Source organism: Mandrillus leucophaeus, unplaced genomic scaffold (genome assembly GCF_000951045.1).
Source record: "Mandrillus leucophaeus isolate KB7577 unplaced genomic scaffold, Mleu.le_1.0 Scaffold101, whole genome shotgun sequence".
Taxonomy (NCBI): domain Eukaryota; kingdom Metazoa; phylum Chordata; class Mammalia; order Primates; family Cercopithecidae; genus Mandrillus; species Mandrillus leucophaeus.
The window spans coordinates 626,085-639,991 of NW_012098210.1; the positions used below are offsets into that span (position 1 = coordinate 626,085).

A 13,907-nucleotide genomic window follows, 5' to 3' on the forward strand; every position below is an offset into this window, starting at 1 on the left:
TCTTGGCTCTCTGTCATGTGTTGAAGTCCATGGTTGGGTCTTGTGAAGTCTGAGGTTTAACAGTTTGTTGTCCTGGAGGGATTTTCTTACAGCAAAGACTGAGTTCCTCCAAGTCCCAGAACCCCAAGAACGGGCAAGAAGGATCAGGTCAGCTGCTCCCTGGAGACACTTAGCCTTCTGACTGGGACTGACTTGGCCAAGTTCTCAGCCGAGCCACGCGGCTGGTACTGCAGCCTTCTGTGACCCCGCCGTGGTAAGTCCAGCCTGCTGAGGGCTGCCTCTTGACAGTGCAGTCTTGTCGAGACCTAACGCCTCAGTCTGCTTATCCGTAAAGTGGGGATAGTGAAGATGACACCCCTCCCCACCACCTCTCATAAGCACTTTAGGAACACATAGTAAAGGGTAGGGAGAGTGGCCCTGGCCGTCTGTCCTACCCCTTTAGTGTCCACCCCCATCCCGGCTTTCCGAGCTGATCCTTGAAGAAGAAAGAAATCTTCCATTTCTGTGCTCAAACCCTACTGGGATCAAACTGGAATAAATTGAAGACAGCCAGGGGGGTGGTACAGCTGTGAAGCTCGGGCTGATTCCCACTCTGTCCCAGAAGGTTGGCCAGAGGGGTGACCCAGTATTCAGTCTTCACTGTAACTCTTAAGAGTTGAGACGCTAATGTTCATGACTCCTGGCCTTGGGATGCCCAAGGGATTTCTGGCTCAGGCTGTAAAAGTGAGAAGCTGAGCCATCCTGCCCATTCCTGAAGGTCCTACAGGTGGAACTGCAGGAGCTCAGCACAGACCCAGCTCTCTGGGGCCTGGTCACTTGGTGATTTCAATGATGGCATCCAGGAATTAGCTGAGCCAATAGACCATGTGGACAGCTTTGGCCAGAGCTCCCGTGTGGCATCTGGGAGCCACAGTGGCCCAGCCACCTGGCTCGGGCTAGTTCCAAATTCCAAAAGATTGGCTTGTAAACCTTCGTCTCCCTCTCTTCTACCAGAGATAGCACATACGTGTGCACATGCATGCACACACACACATTCAGTATTTTAAAAGAATGTTTTCTTGGTGCCATTTTCATTTTATTTTATTTTAATTCTTGGAGGGGGAAATAAGGGAATAAGGCCAAGGAAGATGTATAGCTTTAGCTTTAGCCTGGCAACCTGGAGATTCCACATACCTTGTGTATTGAACCCCAGGAAAAGGAAGAGGTCGAACCGACCCTGCGGAAGGAGCATGGTTTCAGGAGTTTATTTTAAGACTGCTGGGAAGGAAACAGGCCCCATTTTGTATATAGTTGCAACTTAAACTTTTTGGCTTGCAAAATATTTTTGTAATAAAGATTTCTGGGTAATAATGAGTCCTTCCGGTGTTCAGTATTCTTGTCTTTGTGAGCGTGTCCCGGGGCCGCGTCAGGGGCTGCCCGCCCTCCTGCCAAGGCCTGGAAGAGGATTGAATGGACCCCAGGGTTTGGAAACAACCTACAGCATTTGAGCTTCTCACTTAGGTTTTAGAGACATACGATTTTGGTTTCCCCTGGCTCAGAAGGAGCCAGTGTAAGGTTGAGATAAAATTCCATACAGACAACTGAGTTTGGATCTCGGCTCTGCTGCTTTGTAGCTGTGGGAATTCAAACAGCACCTCTTTGAGACTTGGGCCCCACGTCTGCACAGTGGGGCAGGAAGAGTCCCTGCCAGGGTGACTGTGCGGATTCAAGGAGGTTGGGAGCACTGAGCCCATGCTTGGCACTGGGCAGGCCATCACTGAGGCTTGTGTCTTTCCTTCCTGCCCTGACCCTGCATAGCTGAGTCTCGTGGCCTCTTACACTGATGGGATCTTGGACACCTGGCTCCCCCTCCTGGGGCCTCACTTTCCTTCCCCACCAAATGCAGAAATCTAATGCTTGTCTTGTAATATCCTTGCCAGATGACTGATGTCAAGTGCTGGTTTATAGTGGGTGCTCAATAAATGTTAGTTTCCTTTCTCTCCCTCCATTAGATCATTAATGATATTAGTGCTAATTATGTAATAAAGTTAAGGCATAAATATGTTAATATTTAGTGGTTACTATGTGTCAACACTTTGATGAATTCTTAAACCTTGTGACTCAAGGGCAATCATGTTACTGATTCTATTTTATAGATGACACAGAGAGGGGGTGTAACTTATACAAGGTCACAGAGCTAATGAGCGATGTTACTGAGCCTCCAATTCCAACTGGATGACTGCAGTGCCTGATGCTTAGCCACTGGGTTAATAATCAGTACATCATGTATTGAGCACTGACTGCAAAATTAACCACTATGATAGCTAATAACAGCTATGACAAGTGTGGTGCCAAGTGCTTCACAGCTATAACCCATTTCATTCTCCCAACTACCACATGAGGGAGGAACTCTTGTTCTCTGTGCTTTACAGATGAGGAAACTAAGACACGGAGAAGTCATTTCTCCAATGTCCTATGGCAGAGCAGTTTGAAGCCAGGGAATCTGGCTCTTTCCCACACTGTACTTACTGCCTCATTTAATTCTCATGACTATCAGATCGCTCTGGTTGTGCCCATTTTGCAAAGAACGAAAGATAAGGTTCTGGAAGTGCATGTGACATGACCAGTCTCACGCAATGAGTCTTTAGTCAAGTTGAGACTTGAACTCAGATCCATAAGCCCACTGGGGATCATCTCTACACCCTTGGCCTGGTCCATGTGATCAGAGACCACCTGAAACAAGGAGCTGCCTGCAGGGCTCAGAGAGGTCACCCTTCTCTCAGGCCAGGACTTTGGCTGTAACAGACAGCTCAGCAGTTTCCTGGCCTGTGGCCTGAGTTCAGCTTTCCACCTCCCTCTGGGAGCAACCCATGAAATATGTGCACTGCTTGCAGGAATGGGGTGTTCAAGGCATGAATCCAGGCCGAGTGGGTGGGGAAATGCCTTCCATTCTCAGGGAAGGTGGGGGATGATGGACTGCGTGTCCGGGCAAGGAGACTTGGGGGGTGTATTTTAGGCAGCACCTGGGCCTTGCTTCTTCACAGCCAAATCTCCAGGGCTGGAGGTTGGCAAGCAAAATGAAAGTTGATGGGAGCTAAGTGGCCCTTGTCCAGCCCGCCAGGAAATCAGTCAAGCATTTGGCATTTATCAGGCACCTCCTTGGGGTTCCTCCTGGTGCAAAGGAGAATGTTAAGACTCCCTTCCTCCATGAGGACCAGGCCAGAGTCCTCTGCCTTCCGCCTGAAGCCTCTGCCCATTTTACGTGATAATCAGGAAAATCTCCACCGACCCCCAACCCCAAGATTCGAATGCCCAACTGTAAAAACCCATGCGTCTTCTAGCACATTTCCAACAGCCAAGTTTTGATGAAAGTTTATTGAATTTTGGCATAAGCATATACTACATATTAGATACTCTTCTAAACTCTGGGCAGGTATTTATTAAAATTAATTCACTTTATTCTCTTGACACACCTATGAGTTAAGTACTATGATTATCCCCCATTTAAGAAAGAAATGGAAACACAGAGATTAAGCATTTTGCTCCAAGGTCACCATCCAGGAAACGACGTCACTGTGGGTATGGTCCAGTCCAGCACTGAATGGGCATATAATGGGGATTGGGGCTGCTGGAGAGAAAGTGGGGGGCATAGATAATGTTCAGGATACACTGGACACTGTCAGTAGCCAGGAAACACCACATCATCTCACCACCAAAGTGTTAGAACGTCAGGGTGGTATGGCTACCTGCCTGCTCACCAGCCAGCCAAGGCACCCTTGAACCTGCCACTGCTGGGATCCCCGACACCACCCGCTTCACCACCCTCTTCACTGTGCCTGACCAGGTTCTTGGTTTCTTTTCTGAATACAAGATCATGACATTGAAGATGCTTTTTAAGAAGACGTGCTCCTGATGTTCAAAAACAGGCAAAACCTTGGCAACAGAGATCAGAAGAGTGGCTGCCCTTGGAGGGAGGACAAGGAGAAGCCTGGGGTGGCACATGCTCTACATCTTCCCGAGTCATGGTTATCTGGGGGTTGCATAAGTAAAAACTCTCCCAGCTGCACATTTAAGATGGGTGCATTTCCCTGTATATAAGTTATACCTTGAATTTTTTAAAAGATGGATGCCCCTGCCCTGCCCCCCTCAACCTTTGATGCCTGCCCCAATCTGTTTTTCAAAGTTAGTGTCAACACCTTATCTTTGGTCCCTGAACCCAGCCCAGGGCCTGGCCCCAGTGAGAGGCCCAAGGAGTGTCGCTGAGTTCATTTGAAAGATGAACATCCCTGTGATCAAAATAGCACACAAAACAGTGAAAGAAAAGATGTCAAACAGCACAAAGATTAAGGATGCCTACAAGGATAAGCCATTATCTGTCATCACTTCATCCCCTGAAATTCCCTCCATCACTTTTCCTCCTCCTCCACCCATGGGAATTGGATACAACCTCACCCCGGAGTCCTTGCCCTGTGACCTTGGGCAAACAGATTCACCACTGAGCCTCTGCTTTGTCATCTGTGAAACAGGGATAGTAGCAGCCTTCACCTCCTAGGGTTCTGGCGAGGGTTCGATGAGAAAGTAGATTTAAGACTCTTTGCAGCAGTGTGGTGCAGACAGCAGTCGACATATGCACACAAACACACGCTCACATTCACACTCACGTTGACACCCACACACTCACATGTCAGGCCAGGTTATTACAGCAGCTCTGCAATGGTGGGTCTTCTCTTCTGACAAATAATTTTATCAAGTCCCTCTCTTTCTCATTAGCCTGAGATAGGTCTCTCTTACTAACCTTTGGGGGATGGGGTCCAACACCCCAGCTTGGGTTTTGGAGTCCTCTGCCTTACACCACCACCTGACCTGTTCAAGAACATTTCCTGCTCCTCCCCAGCCCCTACTGGACTCCCTGGCCAGGCTGATCTTCCTCTCCCGAGAAATACTAGATAGCAACTCCTTTGACTTCCCTAACCCCAACATGAGTCATTCCTCCAGGGACTTGGTGTCCTCTCGACCAGACATGAGCTCTGAAACCAGAACTTCACATTCTACCTTTGGGATTCAGCCCCTAGGATAAGGGAGACTAAAGCCCACCGTGTGCCACACTGGACTCTGGACACTCGAATTCTTTATTTCATGGAAAATTCACATTCTTTACAAATGGAATGTCAATTTCACAGAGAAGAAAATTGAGGCTCAGAGAGGTGGAGAGTTAATAAGTTCAAGATCTTTCAACCAGTAATTATTTATCAAGCTCCTATTGGAACCTGGCCCTGTGCAAAATTCTGAGGACACAATGTTGACCAAAAATGGACCACACCCATATGAGCTCATATATGAGGGAGCCCGAGCCACTGGCAAGCCCAGTGCTGGGATGAGTGCTGCTGAGAAGGGCGTGACAAACATGACATACAAGTGCAGAATTAACACACTAATGAGTGAGCCAGCAAGGGGGCAAGAGCTGGTTCCAAGAGTAAATGGGCATTTAGAGGCTTTGAAAAAGGAAGGTGAGAATAACATTTTCAAGTTAGAGATCAATCTGGTTAATGTTCTACAAGGCAACAAGGCCATATCTTTGGAGCTATTTTTTTTCTGCCAGACAGAAGCCATTTGCACCCCCGCCAGACAGAAGTCTGCAAATTAGCCCCAATCTGGGCCTTAATCAAATACGAAAGACAAACTCAGGTATATTCTTCTACAGAACTAACTAATCCTTCAGTGGGGCTTTTAAACCATGCCCCAGTATGGCAACGAAATGAAGCACTGTCTTGTTTTGCCTTATTTCCAAATTTGGGATACTCTGTCTTATTAAAGGAAAGTATACTGGCTTCATTCAGCCTGCACAGGGCAGAAAAGACTTCTTGAAGAGGAAATCCCTGAACTGAGATCTAAAAAATAAGTAAGAAGCCAGATCAGTGCAAAGGAGCCAGTGCAAAGGAGTTCCAAGGAGCCAGCGCCTGGCAGAGACCAGCCTTCCCTGTGTGCACTGGCCCCTACTGAGCTCTCCAGCCCGATTCACACCACTCTCTCCATCACTCCCTGCACTGGCAACACCAGCCTCCTGCCAGTTTCTAAAATGAACCACGGGACCCCTGCATGAGCTACTCCCTCTGCCTACAACACTCCCTGGATCTTTCCTGCTGGTCCTCCAATCCAGAGGCTGGGCTAAGTTCCCTTGTCAAACACTTCCATAGTAACCATGTCCAGCACTTCTTTGTAGCCCTCATCACGATTTGTAACTATAAATTGGCCCTGTGATTACGTGATTAATATCCCTCTCCTCTACTGCCCTAGTTGCTGCACTCATCAATGTAACTCTTATGCTAAGCCCATAGGAGGCACCCAACAAATATTAGAGGAATGGGAGGATGTATGGAGTGATGAGAAGAAGGAGGACGAGAGGATAGATGGATGGGAAGGAGGGAGGTTGAATGGGTGGCTGGATTGATGCAGGAGAGTATGGATGGGTGGATGGGTGGGAAGGAAGAAAGGAAGGCAGAGAGGGAGGGAGGGAAGAGAGCAAAAGGGGAGAAAGAAGAGCATAAAAGTTGGAGTCTGCTTGGCATCTTAGGAGAACTGAGAGTCCCTGGCTGGCAGGTTTGGAACTAGAAGCAAACCTCAGTACATCTGACTTTTCCCACTGAGTTTCTCTGCCTTTCATCATGATCCTGGGTTCAGGGCAATCACCTTTTTAAAAAAATGACGCACGATCCCCAACAGGCAAGAAGCCAATGACCCTTGTCTGAGCCTTTGGTTCCTCTTCTAGAGAAACTGGGGCTATACTTAGAAAACAGGATAAAAGATTGCAAAAAATCTGTCTACTCTCAAATTGCACAACCCTAGTGTGGCTGGTCAGTGGCTCAACTTTGGGAGCTGGCAGGGCTCAGCCTCTCAACAGACTTGTCCTCCTGGCTCTGCTTCAGTGACAACAGGCTAAGCCCTCATGGTAGAAGGTGCCGTTTCTACCAACCTGGGCCTTCTGCCCCCGCAGGCCCTCTCCGGGCAAGGTCAGATGGTGCGGCAGCCGGTCGCATGGATCTGGGCCACAGACCTGTCTCTAGAATGAGGTCGGGTGAGAGTTTAATGGCAAGAAGGCTACAGCCTGACTAAGGCTGTGGGCTCGATTCTGCCATGGCTCCCCCCATGCCAGTAAATGGACCCTGTGCACATGCAGATAAACGCATTATCACTAATGTTTTGTGCCAGATGCAAAGGCACTTGGGCAGCCAGGCCGAGAGCTGCCATTACCACAGGACCTTTTGCTAGAAAATTTTTCTTGGGGCAATTAAATCTTCAGCTGTCTCCTCCAAGGGAGTGCCAGCTTGCATTTTAATTATCCTCAAAAGAGGGAAGTAGGGGAAAGGACACGAGGCAAAGAATGAAAAAATAACAACCTGCTTTATAAACTCAGTGGTTTCTCCCCCATCCACTCCACAGCGCCCTTGACCTTTAGACTCCTGCCTCCCAATACCCTTGGAAGGACCCCTTTAAGGGGAAGAAGGGAGAGGAGGTAGGAAACAGCATTTCTTGAGTGTGGAATAAGTGTTAGTGCACTGCATTATGCCTGGTTAATTTTTTATTTATTTATTTATTATCATTATTATTATTTTTTTTTTTTGTAGAGACAAGGTTTTCCTATGTTGCCCAGAATGGTCTCAAACTCCTGGGCTCAAGTGATCTTCCTGCCTCAGCCGCCCAGTAGCTGGGACTACAGATGCATGCCAACAAGTCCAGCTAATTTAAAAAAAAAAAAAATTTGTAGAGACTGGGTCTCCCTGTGTTGCCCAGTCTAGTCTTGAATTCCTGGGCTCAAGTGGTCCTCCTGCCTCCGTCTCCCAAAATGCTGGGGTTAGAGGCGTGAACCACCATTCCCAGCCTCATGGAAAGTTTGAGAACCAGCAAAACTCATCTCTCAGGTGCTGGTGAAAGGGAAGCAATTGACTAAAAGGGACAAATGGAACTTTTGGGGAACTGGAAATGCTTATCTTGATTGAGGTGGTGCTTACATGGGTGTATATATCAGTCAAAACTCATCAAACTGTGTACTTACAAATGAGTACATTTTATTGTTTGTAAGTTAATACTTTAATAAAGTTGATATTAAAATAAATAATAATAAAATAATACGTGTTAATATTTATCTAGACCTTACTATGTGCCGTCCTAGTTGTGCTTCCTATGTGTTAAGCCCTTTATCCCTCACTCCAATGTGTGACATAGGCACTGAGTGCCCCATTGCCCAGATGAGGACATTGAAACACAGAGAAGTTTGGCAACTTTCTAAAGTGACGCAGTTAGTAAGAGGTAGGGCCTGGGTTCAAATGGAGGCAGATTTTGAGCCTATAGCTGAACAGCGAAGTCCAAGATTCCCAACTGGTTATTACTAGAGGCAGGATTAAATCCAGGTGCCTTTCCAACGTGATGTAACTGGTGGAAGAGGAAAACGCATTCATTCACTGGGGAAATATTTACTCAGCCCCTACTGCAGGTCGAACTGTAGACACAGAGAGCAACCTACAAATCCCAGGCCCTTGTCGGGGAGGAAAGAGATCATGAAATAATCAGAAAAATAAATGCGAAATGCGGCCAGCGATGAAAGCTCAGAAAGCGAGTTTACTCCGGACCGAAATGCGCGATACTAACCCGGAGTGTGAGGAAGCCACGCCCTCCTCACGTATTTGTGCCCAAACGAGCTGCCTCCCCAGCGTGCACCAAATTCCTGAGCCACCTGCTCCGAGCTCGATTTCCCTTTCAAGCTGTGTGTTCTGCGGGGGCAGGGCGAGTTGCAAAGGCTCATCTTTCAGGACAGGCTGCAAAGGTCCTTTGAAGTCATCCGCCCTGCTCTTGGCACCTCGCGCCTGGAGCTGAGCTCTTCCAAAAATGACCCCTGCGCATTCCGCTGGTGCGGCAGTGCAGCCCATACAGTCGCGGTCCAGAGCAGGGGAGGCAGCAGGGCGTGCGACAGCTGGGAGAGCCGAGGCCCTGAGGGAGGACTCTGCCTCCAGCCAAGCAACCAGGCCCTGCGGCCCTCTCCCCACCTCTCTGTGGCCCTGGCTCAAGGAACCGGGACGGGGCTTTCAGGCCTTGAAGGGCAGACCTGCTCCACCAAACATTCCCATCGTTGGCAGATGGAGGGCCCCGAGCTGGGCGCTGTGGGTATGTTATCCAATTTACTTCTCTCGGTAGCCCTGCACCATCGCCTCTGGTTCTCAGGTGAGCACAGAGAAGCAGATGACTTGCCCAAGATAACACAGTACTGCAGGAATAGAACTGGCGTCTGGACCTCTCCCCTAATATCCCACGGCCTCCAGAATCTCACCTCAGCCCCTTTCCATCCCCTGAAATAAACACTCTACACCACTTAGTGAATGTTCTTTCGGAAGTCAGAGCCTATAAATTCATTTCCTGGCTCCTCCATTTCCTGGCTGTGTGACCTTAAGCAAGTTTCTTAACCTCTCTGTGTCAGTGTCCTCCTCTGTAGAACGGTGCCAAAAACTGTACCTATCCCAGAAGGTTGCTGTGAAGACCAAATGAGACAAGACAATAAATGTAAAAGTGGTTAAAACTGTGCCCAGATGATAGTGAGCCCTCAAAAACTCATCACTATTCTAATTCCATAGACTTGATTAATTTCTGGTTTTTCATAAGTGAATTTACATCCATACATTTAAGGCATCTTTCCAAGTAAGACATACAGGTCTACCTCATTCTTTCAAGCAGCTTCATAACATTCTTATATTCATTCATTCATTCATTCATTCATTCACCAAACATGTGTAGAGCGAGCAGCTCCTGTACACCAGGCAAGGTCACACAACACACTCAGTCCTTGCTCTGAGTTCTCGTGGGAGGGATAATTGACAAATGCATGAATAAATACTTGAGAGCATTTCACCTAACACTGAGTGCTATGAAGAAAATAAGATGGGGCCAGGCACTGTGGCTCATGCCTGCAATCCGAGCACTTTGGGAGGCCGAGGCAGGCAGATCATTTGAGGCCAGGCATTCAAGACCAGCCTAGGGTTTTAGTAGAGAAAATCCGTCTCTACTAAAAATACAAAAAAGAAAAAAGCTGGATGTGGTGGTGCATGCCTGTAATCCCAGCTACTCCGGAGGCTGAGGCACAAGGATTGTTTAAACCTGGGAGGCAGTTTGCAGTGAGCCGAGATCTCACCACCGCACTCCAGCCTGGGTGACAGAGTGAGACTCTGTCTCAAAAAAAAAAGGAAGAAGAAAAGATGGACAAACAGAGAGACACTGGTTGGGAGAGGGAAAACAATTTACAGACAGTGTGTGAAGTCCCCAGGGATATGTCATTTTACTGCCACCGGAAGGAAGAGAAGGAAGGAGCATGGAGCAGTCCAGGCAGAGGAAGCAGCCAGGGCAAAGGCTAGGAGGCTGGACTAAGCTCAAGTGTGATTCAACTGGAAGTAGAGAATGAGCATTTTTGAAACCAGGTTGGAGAGTCAGGCCAGGGCCCAGTGAGACAGTGCCTGTGGATTTTATCCTGAGAGACATGTGAAGTCCCTGAACCCGGGGTTCCTGCAGCTGTGTAGGAATGGATTGGAGAGGCACCAATGGAGGAACCAGGAAATTTGTCAGGCTACAGGATTCAGAGGCACTGGCAAGAGGCAATGGTGGCAGGGACTAGGATGCAGCCTCCAGCCTGGAACTTGCCTCAGTGGCAGAGCCCACAGGACCAGCTGATGGGGAAGACAGAGTTGAAGGAAAAGAAGAAACAAGTTGCCACTGACAGACATCACCATAATAATTTAATTAACGAATTCCCTATTGATGGAGAGCTGGACTGTTTCTGTTTTTTCCTTACTTGCAACAATTTTGTCTTAAACATTATGGCATAGATATCCCCAGATGTGAGATGCTTGGATCAAAGGCGTGAATGTTTTGTTTGCTTTGTTTTGTTTTGTTTTGATCACATCCAGATGGTCACATTGCCTCCATTCCACTTGTGTCCAGCATGCAGGAGTTCCAGTTTCTACCCTGGAACTTTCTCCTCCTGCTGTGCTCCTGGGAACACTCTGCCCAACCCCTCCACCTCTGGCACAGACCCGGTCTCCAATGCATTTGTATTTCTTGCTGCAATCTGGAATTATAAGTTAAGAAGAAAACCTCAGAACCAGGCTAAGTGGCTAAAAAGACTGCCCAGGGGCCTCTTTTTCCAGCAGGAGGCAGAGAGAGGCTTCCAACACCCCAAAGAGGGCCAATTTACCCCTATTCTTCCAAACACAAGGAATTGGCTTTTTTTCCCCCGCAACCCCGTTCAGCCCTGAAAACAAGCCAGGGCATTGAGAAGGCCATAAAAACAAGTGGTGAAAACAAGCCCTGAGGTTACAGGAAACCCTTCTCCCCATCACTCTCTGAGCGGCGGGAAGGAAGGGAGCCACTGTCCTCTGGGTCCTCTGCCCTTCAGCCCCTCTGGAGCCCCACTGGCCTTCCCCATCTCACATCTGATCAATGCCCCCTGGTTGTGGCCACCACCTGCTGCCTGACCCCCATTCCATGCCAGCTTTTGCTACCAGAGTTTCCTTTTCATAAGTGGCCTTTTTAAAGGAAGTATTTTCTTTTAATCAGCAGTCACTGCATCTGCAACAGTGCTGAAGCAGAATTTTGTTATTTTCCCATCACTTAGCGCTTATTCGTTCCATTTATTTGGGGGAAGAGTCGCTAAGATTTCAGAGATTCATAACTAGCTTGTGCGCAGTATCTGATTTTCACTTTGGCATTTGGAGGTGCTTTTGAAGGTGGTTTATGTTACCTTTCCAAGACTTACCTGGTGAGTTACTTAATCAAGAGAGGATTTTGAAACATACTGCTTCTTAATATCTTGTCTTTTGTTTTTGTTTTGTTTTTTTGAGACAGAGTCTCACTCTGTCACCCAGGCTAGAGTGCAGTGTCATGATCTCGGCTCACAGCAACCTCTGCCTCCCCAGTTCAAGCGATTCTCCCACCTCAACCTCCCAAGTAGCTGGGATTACAGGTGCACACCAGCACACCTGGCTAATTTTTGTATTTTTAGTAGAGACGGGGTTTTGCCATGTTGGCCAGGCTGGTCTCGAACTCCTGACCTCAAGTGGTCCAGCCACCTTGGCTCCCCAAAGCGCTGGGATTACAGGCGTGAGCCATTGTACACAGCCTATCTTGTCTTTTAAAACAAGTGACTTTTTTTTTTGTAGCAAAATAAATGGATAGCAACTCTTTGACACTGCTAGTAACTATTATTAATTGACTGCTTAGGGAATGTCAGCTGCCAGCCTGGGCTCATTCCCATTGGATCTTCTCCGCAACTCTCTAAGGGAGGTGTGAATTTTTGTATACATTTAATGTGTGAGGACACCAAGGCATGGAGAAGTTGACTACTATTAGTAACTTACCCAAAGTTACAGACCAGGGCAGAACTGAGGTGCAGATTCCATATTCTCTAGGGCCCTTCCTTTGTAACCATGGTTACAAAGCCTCTCGGAGGGAAGGTGGCGGGTTCTCCTGCAGGTCACTGCGGCAGCGACCTGGGTGGGGGTGGCAGACAGACACATGTTCTTGTTTGTCCTTACTCTTATCTGTGGCAGCTCTTCCTTCCGACTGCTGGTCCAGCTGATCCATGGGCCTTCCAAGTCCACACTAGAGGTAGAATCCCTTGTTCTAGATGACTCCTAGAGGCTCAGCATCTCTAATTCTCTGATGGGATGCTGACTAAGGCACAGGGGTTTCAATTCTACTTGGGAAGTGACCTGTTCCCCTCCATCTAGACTAGACAGATTTAACAAATAAAAATATAGGACCCCCAATCACATTTGAATTTCATAAAAATAATGAATACTTTTAGCATATATCATGCAATATTTGAGATATAAAAATCACTTGCTGTTTGTCTGAAGTTCAAATGGAACTGGGCATAGATATCCTGTATTTTCTCTGTCCCCCAATAGATGCCCTTCCAGAGAGACCTGCCAGACTGAGCCGCTTCCATCAGCCAGACATGAGAGTAAGGGTATTTAGGTAAGTGCTTGGTCAGCGTGGAAGAGTCCTGGGGAACTGCGTGGGATGGGACAGGCTGACAAACCTTACAGGGCCTCAGTTTTCCTGGCTGTATAACCCTGAACAGGTTGCTAACTCCTCTGTGCCTGGGGCTCCTCATCTGTAAAGTGGGCATAAGAAAAGTACCAACCTCACAAGGTTGTTGAGAGGATAAAATGAGCTTAACACCTGTGAAGTGCCCACAGTAGCTCCTAATACACGCCAACATTAGATTATATTATGATCTAATATTACCCCAGCCAGTACCCTCTGTGGAAGCTCCAGGGCTGCAGGGAACCCTAACTGTGCTGGACTCACTAGCAGAAAAAATATCAGTGCCCAACCTCGTGTCTCTGAGGATTTGCCGGGGGTACTTTTCATTACACTTGATTTTTGTTTTCCAAGCTGACTTGACTGAGTAGCACCCTTAGAGAAATCTAACCATCAGATAGACAGTCCTGGGTGAAAATTCCCATCCACCATTTCTCTAATAGTTGTGTGACCTTTGGCGAGTCACACTTTGTGTGAGCTCTGCTCACTTCACCTGTCAAATGGAGACGATGACCCCCACTCCCAGGGCATGAGGAGTTAACACCTGTGCTGATGCCTGCTACCTGGTAGACACCTGATACCAAGGCCGCTGTGATTAATTTACTCTTTCCACAGCAGCTGTTGTTACAGTGTGTTTCATTTTCAGTTTACATGCTCTTCGCCCCACAGCCTGGGAACCCACAAGGATGGGGATTCCTTCCAGTCAGCTCAGGCTCCCATGGTCAAGTCTATACCAAAAACCAGGGAGGCACTCAAATATGGGAGAGGGAGGGAGGGAGGGAGGAAAGAAGGAAGGAAGGAAGGAAGGAAGGAAGGAAGGAAGGAAGGAAGGAAGGAAGGAAGGA

General features: G+C 47.9%; 1 protein-coding gene across 1 annotated transcript in view; it reads left to right on the forward strand.

Moving 5' to 3' along the window:
* The first annotated feature begins 8,559 nt into the window (after positions 1 to 8,559).
* Positions 8,560 to 13,907, forward strand: part of LOC105536164 — a 67,583-nt gene continuing 62,235 nt past the window's right edge. Inside the window, exons 1-3 of the mRNA XM_011975452.1 lie at positions 8,560 to 8,629; positions 8,704 to 9,135; positions 12,924 to 12,993. Of these exons, the coding sequence (XP_011830842.1) occupies positions 8,560 to 8,629; positions 8,704 to 9,135; positions 12,924 to 12,993 (572 nt within the window). The remainder of the gene's footprint in view (positions 8,630 to 8,703; positions 9,136 to 12,923; positions 12,994 to 13,907) is intronic.